Source organism: Erythrolamprus reginae, chromosome 1 (assembly GCF_031021105.1).
Source record: "Erythrolamprus reginae isolate rEryReg1 chromosome 1, rEryReg1.hap1, whole genome shotgun sequence".
Classification (NCBI taxonomy): domain Eukaryota; kingdom Metazoa; phylum Chordata; class Lepidosauria; order Squamata; family Dipsadidae; genus Erythrolamprus; species Erythrolamprus reginae.
Genome location: NC_091950.1, coordinates 121357246 through 121374614, shown reverse-complemented (window position 1 = coordinate 121374614; position 17369 = coordinate 121357246). Strand labels below are relative to the sequence as shown.

General features: G+C 38.7%; 1 protein-coding gene across 4 annotated transcripts in view; it reads left to right on the top strand.

Annotated features, from left to right (window-relative positions):
- The window catches only part of AMPD3 (adenosine monophosphate deaminase 3), a 55376-nt gene that overhangs the window by 19215 nt on the left and 18792 nt on the right, over positions 1-17369 (top strand). For all 4 annotated transcript variants that reach the window (XM_070763267.1, XM_070763275.1, XM_070763295.1 and 1 more), the window contains exons 7-10: positions 780-909; positions 10727-10921; positions 11215-11346; positions 16647-16810. In XM_070763267.1, coding sequence (XP_070619368.1) covers positions 780-909; positions 10727-10921; positions 11215-11346; positions 16647-16810 — 621 coding nt within the window. The remainder of the gene's footprint in view (positions 1-779; positions 910-10726; positions 10922-11214; positions 11347-16646; positions 16811-17369) is intronic.

The following is a 17369-nucleotide window of genomic DNA, read 5'->3' as shown; positions in this document are numbered from 1 at the left end:
TAATCAGTGGAACAACTTGACTCCAGAAGTTGTGAATGCTCCAACACTAGAAGTTTTTAAAGAAGATTTTCAATAATCATTTGTCTGAAATGGTCCAGGGTTTCCTGCCTAAGCAGGAGGTTGAGCTAGAAAGGTCCCTTCTAGCTCTTGTTATTCTAAAGACAGTGGAAGAACAGTATGTGTAATGTCTGAGTTGTGGTAAGTGGCTTAGGTTAACTCCCAGCATTTTCTGAAAAATAAGTAACATTTATTAAGTTTTAAGTTTAAGTTTTATTAAATTTATAAGCTGCCCAATTCCTGACAGACTCTGGGCAGCGTACAATAATAAAAATGATAGATAACAATTAAATTCCCAATACCAAAAACAATACAAAAACAATAAGTATTCCTTAATCAGAAGAACAAAAATGACCCATTTAATGAAAAACAGTTGCTTTAGTGTGAAATAGTACATTTTAAACTTGAAATGGAATTAAGTTCTATTTCAAAGTTATTTGTACCAGGGCTCCTTAGGGCATGTCAAAAAGTTAAGATGGTTCACACAACTGTGAAATCAGTCCTGCCCCTCTACTAATATGTACAGGAGACATATATTAAAAAGGAGTTGTTTCACTTGTGTGCTCACAACTGTCTTATTTACATTTTGATACACACACACACCATTACAGAGATCCCTGACCAATAGTACTCCCCAGCAGATATCTCTTATTCAAAGTAAAACAATTCTTTTCTATTTAATACAAAAGTATAATTGACCAAAAATGATTCATCTTTCACAGGAAAACATATTGCCACAAGCGGCTTAACTTTCTAGGATCTAAGTTTGGTTTACATGAAATGCTAAATGAGATGTCTGAATTAAAAGAACTGAAGAGTAATCCCCATCGAGATTTTTATAATGTAAGAAAGGTAAGTGAAAGGTTATGGATTTTTTTTTTACAGCTAGTCTCTTCAATCATTGAAACTGTCTTGTATGTTGAAATATAGAGCATGTCAAATTTTTTAAATTTCAATTTCCAATCATTAGAGGTGCTTAAAAGTTGTGACATGCCTTGGGGATTGTAAAAATATTTTGGTTACTTTAATATAAATTAGACGTGCTTTGTAAGTAACTACATAAATATCATAACTTTTTAACATTTTGTTTTGTTTATGGTATGTCTTGTAATCAATCTCACATCTGGTGAATGGATAGCCATATCTAAACTTTGAATCTGATGGCAGGAACACTGGTTGTGAACACTGAAGGAATAGAACACTAAGGACTTATAGCTTCAATTTTTTCCAGCTAGTTTAAGAGTGTAACTGAGCTGGAAATATGGAATTTGACGTAGCACAACATTGAAAGCAAATGTGTTTATATAAAGATCTGTAGAAAGAGGCTGTAATGCAGTCATTTGCATGTGAGAGATCTAAAGTGAGCGGTTGATACTTTAATTTTTACTCCAATTTTACTTTTGTGTAATACAAAAGTCATAACTACTAGTATCTTTGAGATGAGGCGGAAGTTGTTAATGTTCTTATTCAGTGCAGTGTAATATATATTTAGACACCTTAAACATCTGTTTTCAATTTATTTTGTCATCTTAATTACCTAGACGTCTTTCAATTTATTCAAAATTTCATAACTCAATTGACACTTTATAGAGAATGAATTTATTATATAAATAAAATCAGCCTAGGGTAGGGGTGTCAATTACATTGTCACATGATGTATCTGGACTTTTTTCTCCACTAAACTGGGCTTAGGCATGGCCAGCGTGTGACACATTTGGCTCGCAAGCTGGGAGTTTGACAGCCTAGTGCATATTAAGATAAGAAATTGAAGCATATTAAATAAACCAGTGAAAAGAACATTAGAATTGGAAAAACCAGATTCAAGTTGTTTGATCAGTAACTTTTGGCCAGGTTAATATTACGTAGACAACATGGACTCAAAAGGAAACACTTAATTCAATAAAATCCAGAAAAATCTGAGGGTTTATAAATATATTTCCAATTCTTTCTCTTCCTAGTTTGTAGCTGCTCCTTGACTGCAGCTAGAGATTTTCTCATCCACTGGATTCTCTGAATAATTTTCTAATAATAAGGTGTTCTAGTGATCTAACAGATTCCTAACTGAGTCTAGTATAGGTAGTTCTTGATTTACATCCACATTTGAGCACAAAATTTATGTTGTTAAGTGAGACATTTGTTAAGGGAGTTTTGTCCCATTTTATTACCTTTCTTACCACAGTTGTTAAGTGAATCACTGCAGTTGTGATTAAGTTTGTAACACGGTTGTTAAGTGAATCTGACTTCCTCATTGACTTGGCTTGTCAGAAGATTGCAAAAGGTGATTACATGACCCTGGGACACAGCAACGATCATAAGTATGAACCAGTTGCCAAGCATCTGAGTTTTAATCTCATGATCAAGGGGTTGCTACAAAGGTCGTACGTGAGAAAAATGTTCATAAGACACTTTTTTCAGTGCCACTGTAATTTTGAATGGGAGATCATAGAAAGGCTCCTGTTATGATTGAAAGGGTTGTGGGGCAGAGGTGAGTTCCTCCCAGTTCGGACTGGTTCGGACTGGTTCACCCGAACTGGTAACAACCTGCTGGTGATGTCACAATGATGTTACGGAACCAGTTCGGTTGGTTCCAATCTGTGGTTGCTGTCATTTTTTTTTTACAAAAAAAAAAATCAGTTTTTTTTCCAAATTTTCCCCTATTTTTTTTCTTCTCTGTATGAGCAGAAGCTAAGTTTCCGACACTGCATATGCATCACCATTTTGTTTTGGGCTTTTTAAAAATTATTTTTGTCACCGCTTAGCCAGGAGGTACAGGAGGAAGTGAACCAGCAGTGAGGTAAGTTAGAACCCACCCTTGTTATGGGGAAAGGAGACGTGAAAAGAGTTAGTCTTGCTTTTACCTATATCAAATCCTCCAGATCTTCTGTGAAAGAGGCAAAACCTCTCCTAATAAACCTTTTCAGATTCCCTCTTGTATAAGATCTAGACAGAGAATTGAAAGAACTAGCAACATGTTTTCCTAATTTTTGTTCCTCCAATCATTTCCTCATTTGATAGTCTTCAGTAACTTAGGCCAAATTTAGAAATCTGAAAAAACAATCACAAGATAAATAGTTGATATCAATGGAGAAAAGGGGAGGTGCAATGATAAATAAAATAAGGCATTCTATGTAACGCTTTGCCTTTTATGTGTAATATATTTTATTTGTTTGTTTGTTTGTTTGTTTGTTTGTTATTTGGTGAACAGAATTGCTGTGAGGAGAACTAAAGACTAACAGTAAGGGAAATAAGCAAAAGTATTTCCCCCCTCCAACAAGGCAGGATGTGAATATTGAATTCTGCAGGCTCTAAAGGAGATTCTTATATCTTAAAATATCTCTGTTAAGCCTCTTTCAGGGCTGGCCCAGATGGTGTGCAGTTTCATGTTTATTGACTATCATAAGAGGCTAATAATGTTTAGCACAAGCATTGCATATGAGCAGAAGGGACAGAATGACCTTGCTCGGGAAGGAATGATATAAACATTGCCCTCATAAGATTACTCTGAATTCTAGGAAGTCCTTACTGTGATTGATGTACATGCAAGTTATAAGAAAAGCCCAGAATAAACTATCCATAAAACATCCAGCAATAAACTACTTAACAAGTATTGCTGTATTGATTTAGATTTGTGTAGGTATAACAATCCCCCCCCCCGAGAGTTGAAAGCAAAATAATACATCTAAAATGTTCCGTTAAGGACAAACAAACTATTATAACATACAACAAGTACAGTGGTACCTCTACTGACGAATGCCTCTACTGATGAACTTTTCGAGATACGAACCGGGTGTTTAAGATTTTTTTTGCCTCTACTTCCAAACCATTTTCCACTTACGAAACCGAGCCCGGGTACGTGCGCTCTCCTACTGCCGTAGGGATTCCCCTGCCTTGTGACTGCCACCGCCGGGATTTCTCCTTTGCTTGCTGCCACCGCTGGGATTTCTCGCCTTTGGACTGCCAACACCGACTGTTGCCAACCAAAGTGCCTGTTCTTGAGACCGCTGGGATTTCCCCTTTGCTTGTGGCAGAGGCAAGGAATCCCGGCAATGGCAGCAAAGGGGAATCCTGGCGGTGGCAAGGACAGGCGCTTCAGCCTCAGACAAGGCTCCCTGGCTCCCACTCCATGCCTGGCACCTGCTTCTTCTGGGGGGGGTCCCTTCAAGGCCCAAAGCAGCTGGCTTTAATTCCTCCTACCTTCCATCTCTGCGGACCCCTCCCGACGCCTCCCTGCCAACCGCCGAGGAAGAAGAAGAGAGCAGAAAAGTTGTGAGGGATGGCAGAAGGGCCCACGTGAGGAACTAGAAGGATGCCTGTGGGGTAGGGTGGGGAGAACTGGGTGGAGGAGGAGGCTGCTGGCAGGCAGGCTCGCCCATCACCACGCCAGCAGCAGGTGTTGCATGGAGGCACGAGTGAGAGGGTGCAAGGCAGGATTTATCCCCAAAGTTGTGGGAAGGCAACGCCCAGACCTTGCTCCCGAAGGCCAGGCTGTGAAGCGAGTGTCGGAGTCGACTCTGCGAAGGGAGGTTCTTTGAAGGCCAGACAAATCCAGAGCGTTCTTCGCTTGGCCAGCTGCGGTGTTTTGGGGAGCACTCCGTCATGGAGGTTTCCAAGTTTTGGCTACTGAAGGCTTCGGTTGCAAAGGCCATGGATGGGTGCTTTCTTCTGGGGAGAGGGACTCCGACCGACCGATCTTCCACTGGGATTTTTGCCGGCCCATGGTGAGAAACTGGCGCTATGGCAGGAAATGTGCCGCCGCACTCTGGCTTCCCAAGACCGCAGTCCAAAATCCCTTCTTCCTTGTTGGACCCTTCTTGGTGGGTTTTTTGCCTGTCGCCGTGATATTTCCCGGGCGGCAAGCAAAGCTCGATTTCCTGACTTCCGAAATGCGGCCGAGGAGCTTGTTTGCCTGTCTTCCAAGTCCTGAAATCGCCTTGCAAGGAAAGGAGGCGACGATGTCCCTGCAATTGCAGGTGGAAAGTCCCTTCTGGACAAGTTTCTCAGCATGGGCTGGTGAAAACCCCAGTGGAAGATCGGTCGGTCGGATTCCTTCTCCCCAGAAGGGAAGCGGGTGCCAGGCACGGAGTGAGAATCAGGGAGCCTTGTCTGAGGCCGAAGCGCCTTTCCTTGCCGCTGCCAGGATTCCCCTTTGCCTCCTGCCGCCGCAAAAACTTTCAAGGAAGCCCTGCTGGCTGACAAGCTGCGAGGCAGCTTCCCGCACATGTCAATCCACCCACGAGGCTCCCTCTGGGCAGCCTCCGCTGTCTTTCCTACCCGCCTCCTCCACCCGCCCCCGAAAAAGGATCAGAATGCCTGCAGTAATAAGGCAAAAGGGGTGAGTTTTGGGATGGGTTTGCAAGCATTATTTGCTTTTACATTGATTCCTAGGGGAAAAATTGCTTCAACTTACGAACATTTTTACTTAAGAACCTGGTCATGGAATGAATTAAGTTCGTAAGTAGAGGTACCACTGTACAAAATACAGGTAGTCCTCAACTTATAGCCAGGTGCAAGTAGCACTTGCAAATGCAAGTAGCACTTCACTCCAGCACCTTCCAGCCATCACCACCACTGCTTCCACTCTCCCTCCCCGCCGCAATAGCATCATTATCTTGTTCTGGGAAGTGAGGGCTGCACTCTTCTTTGCACATTGCAGCACCTGCAAAGTTGCACACTGCATGTGCCACCTCTGGCAGAGATTTCCAGCCCCACCATGGGCCAGTCAAGCCACTGGCAATCTGCCTGTCTCTGTTTTCCTTCACTTAGATTGACCAAGCTTCTTGAACACAAAAGAGATGTGAGCACAAAGGAGCAGGTATTTTCTTTCAGGCCTCCCACCCAGAGGCCTTGCAGAAGCAGACAGGTAGACCCGAAAGGCACCTGTGCCTCCCCCCTCCCCCAACAGTGGTCCACGGCATTTACAATTATAAATGTGGTGGTTCATGAGGTCCAAATGGTTGGAGACCCTGATGTAGTGAACTTCTCATTCCTTATCAACACTTCTTTGGGATTGTTCTTGAAGATATGAGCTGAACCAGTGCAACATTGCACCTCCCAGCCCAAATCCTATAGATTGCTAAAAGGCTACCCTACTTTTTGCATTATCTTCTTCCTCCCTTGCTCCCTATATAATGCCTGGCACTGAATAACCTTTTAGAAGTGATTGACTTTATTATGACTCCAAATATTTAAAGCACAGTTTCTAAGCAGTAGTTGCAATAACCACAATGGTAGGATTCGTTGTACAAAATTAGGGAGATTAGGGGAATGGGTTTGTTTACTCCTGAGAATACAATAGCACCCACAAATGACCCTATGACAATCATTAAGTGATGTACCTCATGATTCTTGACAAATGTATCTTTTATGTACACTGAGAGCATATGCACCAAAGACAAATTCTTTGTGTGTCCAATCACATTTGGCCAATAAAGAATTCTATTCTATTCTAAAAAATATATCCAAAAAGATGCATTCCGAAGAAAAAGCAATTATCTCTAGGTATAGGAAGACACATTTGAATTGAATCTTAAAAAGAAAAATGGGAGCAGATCAGCAAGAAATGAATGATTGACAAGATGGTGAGCTCCTCTTTGCTGAATAATCTCAATTCAATTTGGACTCCTGCTGTGACAGGTTGTTGAATTTGATAACTTAAATGATTCCTTCCAGTTCTGTGACTCAGTGACATTTGGAGAGCATTTGATCACTTCCACCTATCCTGAAGTGTAGTTGATGAAAGGAAATTACCGTACATGATTTTCATTAGCTTAGTTGGAGGGAAATTAATTGGAGCATGCAGTCAGTTAAATATGAGTTTCTATGCTGTGGTTTTTCTTTGTAGCAATGTAACAACTACTGTTATCCAACCTAAAAATATGAATGTTCAGTGTTGTCATTTATTTATGAATTATATTGATTATACGGCCACCCATTTCACAATCGTGCCTCTTGAATTCTGGAGTGAAAAGAAGATATCCAACCAACCAACAACAAAAAAGTAATAATAAAGCAACAATAATTCAGTAATATTAAATAAATTATGGGCAATATGTTCAAATCAAAGCTATTTGTGTTAGTGTCTCTATTTGCCATGTTTATTCAGCCTTCTATGAAAACTAGTAGTATTTATAGAATTGAGGTTATATTTTGGGCTACCTAGGGCAACCTTGACTGAAGCACCAAAGTCATCTATCACCACACTATGTAAACTGCTGGAGACAATGATAGAATTACTGACTCTTCTAAATATAGAATATTTATCTATCTTGGTGACAGATTTAATACATGTGTGTACATAAAACTCTCAAGTGCCACCTCCCTCATCAGAATGTTGGAAGGTGTCAGAATTGTTTAGTATGCTGTAAACGTAGCAGTGCCTTGAAATGACCCGGTTGATAGAAGGGGCCAAAAAAAATAGATGGGTGCCAAGGAGAAGAAAATAAGAGGAAAAAGGAGAGAAATAATAGTGTATCATATATATTTAAGATTAACATGATCAACAAAATATAGTTTGCATGAACCCCTGCCCTCCTTTTTTGCAATCCATACATTAAAGTTATTGTTCGGATCTGTACTTTTCTGCCTAAAAATTAACCTATAACTCCATTATAATCCTATGCTAAATTAACAGCAGACATATGCCCTAAGTGTTTGTGCCAGTTTGATTTTCATAGCAAATAAAAGAAAAAGTAAGACAAATGATTAGAGAAATGTTGCTTTCTATCATCTTCAAGTTTTCGAATGAAATTGTGCATAAAAGATGTATGCTTATTAATTATCTGGAGTTCAAATCAGCTTTATGAGTTTTATTATTGCCTTCTTAAAATTCTAAGAGCCTTTGTAAATACTTGCTGATCTGGTACCTTAAATTATTACTCTGGATTAACATTTTAAAACACCAGAATCAAGATAATTGTGATGCAGTCTTGAGAATTCTTTGGAAATTAAAAAAGAAACGTTTCTTTAAAAAATCCCTGTATTCTATTCAATCCTATTCATTTTAAAAATGATGAAAAACATGCTTGAGTTGACTGTTACTCTGGGCAATATATCCAGGCAACAAATGCAATTTCATATTCGCTTGGAATTATCAGATTAAACTCAAGACATCAGCGTGTATATTCATTTTAAAGATAACCTGATTTAGTAGACTCCGATTTAAAATCACCATATGTGATGGACCAGACTCACAGCAATGTACATTTACATTTTTGCTGCACAAATTATGTAAATAATAAAAATGGATGAAAATTATGTCATTTCTTATTTAGCAGATATTCATGAATAACAGACACCCCCCCAAATTAATTTACTAAAATGAGGTTTCACGGTATCCTTAACAATAAATCAGTTCAGTACTGAAATCTGTAGATTTTCAGATTAGTACAAACTGGCTATTATTTCTTCCTAGGAAGTGTCCTAACACAATAAATGGCAAAAGAAAATGTACACTCCAAATAATTTTGGCTTTTTATATTCTGTTATATTAATAAGGATGTTCAACTTCATTTATTCAGTGAAGAGCTTATCCACCCTAATCTCCCTTCACTACAGTAAATCATATCACCTTAAAGTCATAATAAAAATGTTTGTGAGCTGAAATAAAATGCAACCTTGCTTGAGCTAAAAAAAGACATTTCCCCTCGCTTCTGCAAATAATCAGAAATGCAAGTTGCTTTGGAGAAGAATCTGATAGCAATTTGGACTCTGCAGAAATATGAACTCTTTTCTATTTCAGTCCACTCTTTTTTAGCTTGCACTCAATTCTCAAATCCTGCTGAAAGATTACAGATCTAACTCTGTTTTTCTCTGTGACAGCAACATAAAAGTGGTTCATATAGATCTTAAAGGTGAAGAAAATGTCGTTAATCCCTGAGAAAATAAGACACATGGGATATCTTTTAAAATACTAAATTTTTGAGTAAAAATAATTGAACAGCCTAATAGATTAATAAGATGGGCTGTTCTTTCATGACGTGGCTAATACTATTGGCTGTGGTTCAGATTTTCTGAAAATAAGGGAGCAAATTAAAATTGGCAGGAAAAAGGAAAACCTGTATATTAGGAAGAAAAAGTACCAAACAAAGTATATGGGTAGCCAAAATATATAGGTATTCATCCATCCATCCATTCATTGTGTTTAAAAGTAAATGTATATCTGATCATCAATCATCATCTAAAGGTAAAAGATTTTCCCTATCTAGCCATGTCTAACTCTAGAGGGTGGTGCTCATCTCTGTTTCTTAGCTGAAGGAGCTAGTATTGTTCAAGGACACTTCCATGATCATGTGGTCAGGTGACTATAAACTATTCACAGAATGTTGTTACCTTCCACTGAAATGGTACCTACGTATTTATCTACTTGCTTTAACATCTGTATGCCGCCCCGAGTCTTCGGAGAGGGGTGGCATACAAATCTAATAAATTATTATTATTATTATTATTATTGTTATTATTATTATTATTATTATTATTATTATTATTATTATTATTATTACATGCTTTGGGCAGGAAGCTGGGGGAAAGTAATGAGAACTTACTCTGTTGTGCAGTCTCAAACCTATCAGTTATCAGGCTATCAGTTTTTCACCTGACAAGCTGAAATGTCTTTAAGCCCTGAGCCACCGCAACCTCTAATCATCATCTAATCTCTGGTTTTCATTAATTCCCTTTTGCTGCTGCGCATGCTGCTTTGGGTAACAACTCAAAAGTCCTTCAGGGTTATAAAGGTATAGGTTAAGTGGAAAAGGCCCAGTCTTTTCTGTTGATATACAGTATTAGGATAAAAGACAGGCTTCTACCAACAGTAACATATTTCATTCACAAGGCTGTTAAGTTCCACATTCATGTCCAAACAGTAAGTAACAACTATCAATGTTCTGTTCAAAGGCACAATTGTTTATACTATTTGGAACTGCTTTCCGATCTTCTTCCATTTTAATTTAGGAACTTTCTTATCCTAAGGGCTAAACAAAAGAAATATGTGATCCTTCACCAACCCTCAAAATAGACTTGTTTGTGACATAGTTCAGTTTTAGTAGAGGCATAGTTTGGGTTGAATTCAAGATTATCTTTATTTTATTTATTTAATTAATTAGATTTCTATGCCACCCTTCTCAAGATGACTTTCTTACCTTACTTGCTGTCTGACATCTGTGAACATGTGTTTTGTAATATTACATTAACAATGGCACATTAACTGATAAGCTACAAGTAGTCCTCAATTTGTAACCATTCATTTAGTGACTGTTTGAAGTTACCACAGCACTGAAAAAAGTGACTTATGACCTTTTTCCACTCTTACAACTGTTGCAGAATCCCTATGATCACATGATTAAAATTCAGACGCCGATTAAAATTTATGACACTTAGGATAGATTATGGGATCATGTGATCACTTTTTCTGACTCTTAAACTAGCCAAGGCAATGGGAAAGCTGGATTTACTTAACAACCATTTACTAACTTAACAACTTCAGTGATTCACTTAGCAGCTGTGGCAAGAAAGGATTTAAAATGGGACAAAACTCACTTAACAACTATCCTGCTTAGCAACAGAAATTTGAGGCTCAATTATTATCTACAATGTCTTTAACTTAAATTTGTGTCACAGAAATAGTAATAAAATAGCTTAAGCTGAGGAAAATTGCTACTTTTTAATATTATTTCAGGTTGATACCCACATCCATGCTGCTGCTTGCATGAATCAGAAGCATCTGCTGAGGTTCATTAAGCACACTTATCAAACTGAATCCAACCGGATAGTTGGGGAAAGAAAAGACAAGAAGCTGACTTTGAAGCAGGTGTTTGAAAGCCTACACATGGATCCCTATGACCTCACTGTAGACTCACTAGATGTCCATGCGGTAAGTTCATTTTAAATAAAGATCACATCAGAATAATTATCAAAGTTTTGTAAATTGTCCAGCCATGGAAAGAGAAAGAAACTTTGGGTTGACAAAATCTTATGCCTTTTAGTGTATTTACCATGCTAGTTGTTATATATAGTCTGAATTCAAGTTAACTTTTGTAGGCTCATGTTTTATATTTTTAAAAAGCATATGAATATGTGTGAGTTACTAAAACTAATATCAGTGATAAATAATATAAATATAAGGATATAACTAATCTACTTTTTTTTAACCTCTGCTTTTCTTAGGATCGCCAGACATTTCACCGGTTTGATAAATTTAACTCAAAATATAATCCAGTTGGTGCAAGTGAGTTGAGGGACTTATACTTGAAAACAGAAAACTATCTCGGTGGTGAATATTTTGCTCGGATGGTGAAGGTAAGCAGCTTTTCAGCCAATCACAGCTTGAGTGTCTTCCAAGTTAATGTTGATTCATGGTGACTGCCTAGAGACATCCCTGAAGGCTTCTTGGCAAGTTTTTTGGAAGTGCCTTCTTTCTAGGGCTGAAAGAATGTGACCATTATATATTTATCAGTAGTTGGATACATGTGCTTCACTGCTATGTGATTGGGCCAGGGGTGAAATCTTCCCATTTTGGCCCGATTTGGGGAAGTCACTAGTGGTTGCAGTAGCTGGTTTGGAAAATCGGTAGTGATGGTGTGCGAGGCTCCTCCCACCCGTCCTGACATAATCACTTCCTGATTTTATAAAAAAGTTTTTAAAGACTTCCCCCCCTGCCGTTTCACCTGAAAGAAAGAGAGAGGGAGGGAGGGGGAAGGGAAGGAAAGGGAGAAAGAAAGAGAAAGAAAGAGGTAGGTGTTAGAAGGGGGGGGGGAAAGGACTCACTTTCCAGCCGGGAGATCACTTGGCGAAAAAGAAAAACAAATGTTTGTCACTTTAAATCAGGAGTGTCCAAACGTAGCCACATGGCTGGCTGAGGAATTCTGGGAATTGAAGTCCACAAGTCTTAAAGTTGTAAACTTTGATGACTCCTGCCTTCCTGTCCCTCTGGAACCAACTCCCCCCGGAGATTAAAATTGCCCCCACCCTCCTCGCCTTTCGTAAGCTCCTTAAAACCCACCTCTGCCGTCAGGCATGGGGGAACTAAGATACTCTTTCCCCCTAGGCCTTTACAATTTATGCATGGTATGTTTGTTTGTAGGTATGATTGGTTTTAAAATAAGGGTTTTTTAGTTGTTTTAGTATTGAATTTACATGCTGTTTTTTAATTATTATTGTTAGCCGCCCCGAGTCTACGGAGAGGGGCGGCATGCAAATCCAATAAATAAATAAAATAAATGAATAAAATAAAATTGAAAAGCCTTTGGAAGCCGCTCGGAAGGAGGTTTTTAATTGCAGAAGCGAAGTGACATTCTGGGTTAGCTGAACAACAAACTGGATAAAAGGAAGGATTCTTATATGGTTCTATATTTTTGAAGTTTTGGAGTTTGTTCAACATGGGCTTTGTGTTTCTAAAAGGGTTTTGATGATTCCCATTGTGGCTAAATGACTTTCATCCTGTGTCGGGTTTTGAGTGTGGGGCTGCTTATTCTGAGTCTTCTTCTGTATTTTGTTAGCTACCAAATCTTGCCATGGGGAAATTTCAAAATATTCTGTCTTGAATGGATTTTCTAGGGATCTGTTTGCCTGCTTGCGTGAATGGAGCAAAATGCCAGGCTTCTACTTTCTCTACAGTCATTGTCTCATTATCTCTATTGGACAGGAGTGTGGAATGAGTATCAAGCAGGTTCTTTGTTAGCAGCTTGATTTTTCCTTATTTTTCTGTGAGCTTTTTCTTTTGAGTAATATATTATTGGGGGGGGGTTGTTGCTTCCCACAGAAAAGAGAGAGAGATGGGAGGGAGGGAGAATGGGAGGGAGGCAGCACCACAAACCTTGCTGGTACTAGACACAGCTTCAGAGGATGCTTTGAAAGAACATAGCAAAGGCTGGAAGGGACCTCAGAAGTCATCTAGTCCAACCTCCTCGATGGCAAAATGGACTGCTAAATTGGCCGTACTCACCCAGTCACATGACAACCTCACCATGCCCACTTAGTCACATGGCCACGCTCACCTGAATCCACACCCACTTGACCTCCAAACCATGCCTACAAAATAAGCCACACCCACAGAACCGGTCAGGAAAAGTTTCACATTTCACCCCTGGATTGGGCTTGATAAATTGACATTTAAAGCTTGAACATTAATGAGTGGTTATGATCATCCTTTCCTCTCCCCTTTGCTCCCTCAGGCTTGCAAGCTCCTTAGCATGGAGTAGATTGTCTAAATTCCCAGCCCACTGGCTGGATAAGTCATGCGCTGGCTTTTGGAACAGAGTTCTTTTCAGGTGGGGAGGGGGAATAGAATGCATTACTCCTTAGCATCAGAGCGTGTTAACAATAATATAAGAAATAAGTAATGATTTTCATGGTCATTTTGAAAAATCCTTTCTAGTGAGCACCTAGAAGCCAAGAGGAGCATACATGCCAAGTTTCAGGTTTATGAAAAATATGAAAAATATATTATAAATGTACAGATACTTTCTGTGTGCATAAATTAGAGTTAATATGCATGGGATTGGAATCAAAGGACATATGTGACCTACTATAAATATTTGAATAAAGAGAAATGATGTACACATATGTGCAATATATATAAATCATGTGTAAAATGTTTATAAAGCTTAAATAGTAAACTATTTTACATTATTCTGATATAAAATAATTATCCAAAGCATAAGAAATTATTTGCAATATCTGATTAATCTGTTCAGTTCTTCAAAATTATTTTGATGTTAGTCTTTAGAGGTTAAGCCCATTTAAATCTAATTTTCAACAGTGAAAATATGGGTGACTTTTTTCTGTGAATTATGGTTTGCTGAAATGCATAAATTTGTGGATATTTGTGAGTGCAATTAGAAGACTAAATTGGACATCCTGCCTCCATTAGGAAAACCAGACTGAATGTAATAATAATTACATGAATGCTATTTCATTCACACATTAGTAGCATTTCTGTTTAATATTAATTAACAGAGATGCTATGCTGTTTATTATGAAGATGACATTTATGAAATAATGGAAAAGTATGCGTAGAGTAAAACAAAGATGGGATGACTTCAATTTCATATGTTTTATTATTCTTAATTAGAATCCATATAGTTTGTGGCTAATGTTTTGAATTTTACAGCTCATTACTGGTACGCACTGCTGAAGGAGGGGGTCTTCCTATAGTGCCTATTTGTTCAGGTCATGGAGGTACCACTTCAACTGTGCCTGAAGAATAGGAATATCATGTCCAAATTGATGCAGGAAAAAAGATTAGATCTAATCAATTACCCAAAGTGGTAGGGATTCCCCTTCATTGAATACTGCCCCTACAGTCAAGTGTGGAACACCACATTTCTTCAGGATTGAAAGGATTGAACAGCGACATCAACATTGCTCAGGGAATTCAAAGTTTGGGGCTCCTTTCATATCCCTGTAAAATTGCCCACTGAAGTCGTACCCATTTATTTGCTCACGGTCACTTGATTTTGAACTGCTGGGTTGGCAGGACCTGCAGCATGTGATGGGAGCTCATCCCAGCAGCAATAGGATCTTGAACAGAAGCCTGCTGATCATCAGCCCATGTCTAACCTAATGAACCACTTCACTCTTCATTGGATGTATTGGATAGCCATTATTTTTGGGACAGATGAATCTGCAGGGACAGTCAAAGAGGGGCAAGTAGTGTCATGCTTCACGACACAATTCTGCCCTTTTTGGACACATGATAGTGCATCCACCTGTGAAAGGAATTGTGTTGCAATAGTACAAGACTTCTTTGGTCATTTTGATGAAAACAATGGGTTTTGTGGATGCCTCTTGTTGTGGTTAGCTCTGGCCCAGCTCCTGCCCCAAGAAATGTGCAGGTGGATGTGGGGGAAACATCCACCTGCCGCAGGCCTGTTTTTCTCCTGATGGAATCTGCCAACAAAGCCTCCCCTGACCAAGGAAGCATGAGTGACAGGGAAGAGGGGAGTTTGGCAGACAGCCCAGGAGGAGATCAATCATCTGTATCATCCTTGGATTCTGAACAAGAATTAATGACACATCCACGCATGAGTACAGTGATGCATAGGTGACAACAACTGAAGGATTATTACAAGAGAAAATGAGGCCACCTGTGGTTGGGTGGGGCTGCTGTAATTAGTGCCACAGATAAAAGTGCAACCTGGTGTTTTAGCCTCATAGCAGTTTATCTGATTCATTGTTTCGTCAAGATCGTGGTTTTTGTGCGGTTCAAGATTGTGTGTTGACTCTCTGGACTTTGGAATTGGACTCAATTTCCCAGTTATTGGGTGAGCAATTGGATTGCACTTAACCTGTGCCTTGTGTGTACCAGAAAATCCCTTTGACATTTAAAAAGGGAGCTGTTTCTGTTTTTCTGTTTATAAAAACTTTTGGGTTTTCCTTTTATCGTGTGGTGTGTGTCTTCCTGGACTAATTACCCTGTAATTATGGGCGGTTGAAACATGCTGGCAGAACACCTCTGATACAAAATGCTTTAAGAAGAATTAGGGGCAACATGATAGCAGTATTCCAGTATTTGAGGAGCTGCCACAAAGAAGACGGGGTCAAATTATTCTCCAAAGCACTGGAGGGCAGGAGAAGAAACAATGGTTGGAAACTAATCAAAGAAAGAAACAACCAACCTGGAATTAAAAAATTGCCTTCAGAAGTTGTGGGTGCTTCATCACTGGACGTTTTTAAGAAGAGACTGGATAGTCATTTGTCTGTAATCATGTAGGTTCTCCTGCTTGAACAGGGGGAGGGAGAGGCTGGACTAGAAGCCCTTCTAGTTCATTCTGTTTTAATACTAATTCTAAATGGGACTCCTACACTGAAGACTTGACGGCATCTCCCTATACTTTAAAGTGTTTTCATTGATAAAGGAGTGTTTTTATTGGTAAACAGATCTTGGATGATATAATGGAAAGTACTCAGTATAGTTTCAGGTACTGGAGCTTAATTATATAGTTAACATTAATCACTGAATTTATAAGTCTCAAAAAGCTCAGTCTGTGGTTTCACAGTTACAGATGCAATGAATTATTAACTTTGTTATGTAGAGTATAGAACAATACATCACAGTTTCTGCATCTCCTTGTCACTATTTAGTGGTTATCTAGCAGTACAGGTGGAATAATTCTTAATTCAGACATTCATGATTGGGGTGAATGTTAAGCAGAATGTAACATCTGTAGCTAATAATATGCTCTATGTTCCTCCTGTTCCCCATCAGATTTCAGCAAAACCCTGATATCCATGTCCTAAGAGTTCCTCATTTTTTCTGGTTAGGTTTCTATGGTGGAGGGAATATTTCTGTCTTAACAAAGTTTAGAAATACAAGAACAAATTTAAAGGCCTTTCCTGTATTGCTCACATTTCTAAATTTCAGAAGAATGCAGAAGTACATAAAATTTCAAACACTCTGGTCAATATTATGTGGCAGGAAGTTCTATAATTTGCAAAATTAAAAACAACGCTAAATGGCATAATTAGGTCTGTAAACACTTGGGGAATACAAATTCCTCATGATTAGGTGTATTTCTAAATAAGGCTCTTCATGTAAGACTTTTTGATGAAATGTGTTTGCTCTAAACAGAAAAGTAATAATGGCTTATTTTGAATAGGAAGTTGCCCGTGAACTAGAAGAAAGTAAATACCAATACACAGAACCTCGGCTGTCTATTTATGGGCGTTCTGCAGTTGAGTGGCAGAATTTGGCTAAATGGTTCATAAGGCACAAAGTTTATTCACCTCACATGCGCTGGATTATTCAGGTTCCAAGAATCTAGTAAGTAAAAGAATCAATAATTAATTGCATTATTGGAAATTGTTTCATTTCTCTCCCCTCCCCCCAAGTTCGTTAATAGAGAGAGAGAAGTTTAAAATATGCTTAAGAAAAAGAAGTAAGAACTTCCCTCACAGCAATGAGGAAATTTGACTTTTTTCCCCTCCCATAATTGTGGTTAAGTAAATAAACTTGCACCATGACTGTTACAACACTTTATTGTGTGAGCTATCTGGGAAGTTCAACAGTTCAATTAATTTGTCTGTAAGAACCAAACATGTTGCTTTAAAAAACTGTACAGGACAATATTTTACAATAATTTGGAAGATAAAGGTTCTAAAGAAAGCTAAGCAGAGATATGGCATTGCTAAAGTGGGTGGTACCAGGAAGTTTCTATTTTAGAACAGTTGGTATATCTTACTTCCCCCTTCCCTTCCTTTCTGATATATTAAACCTGGGAGATTAGCACAAAACTAGCAGTATCTTAGCAGGTTGCTTCCACAATTTGATGAGCTGATTTCTAATGGACATAAAAGAGAGACTTGAGAGCCATGTGCAGCTC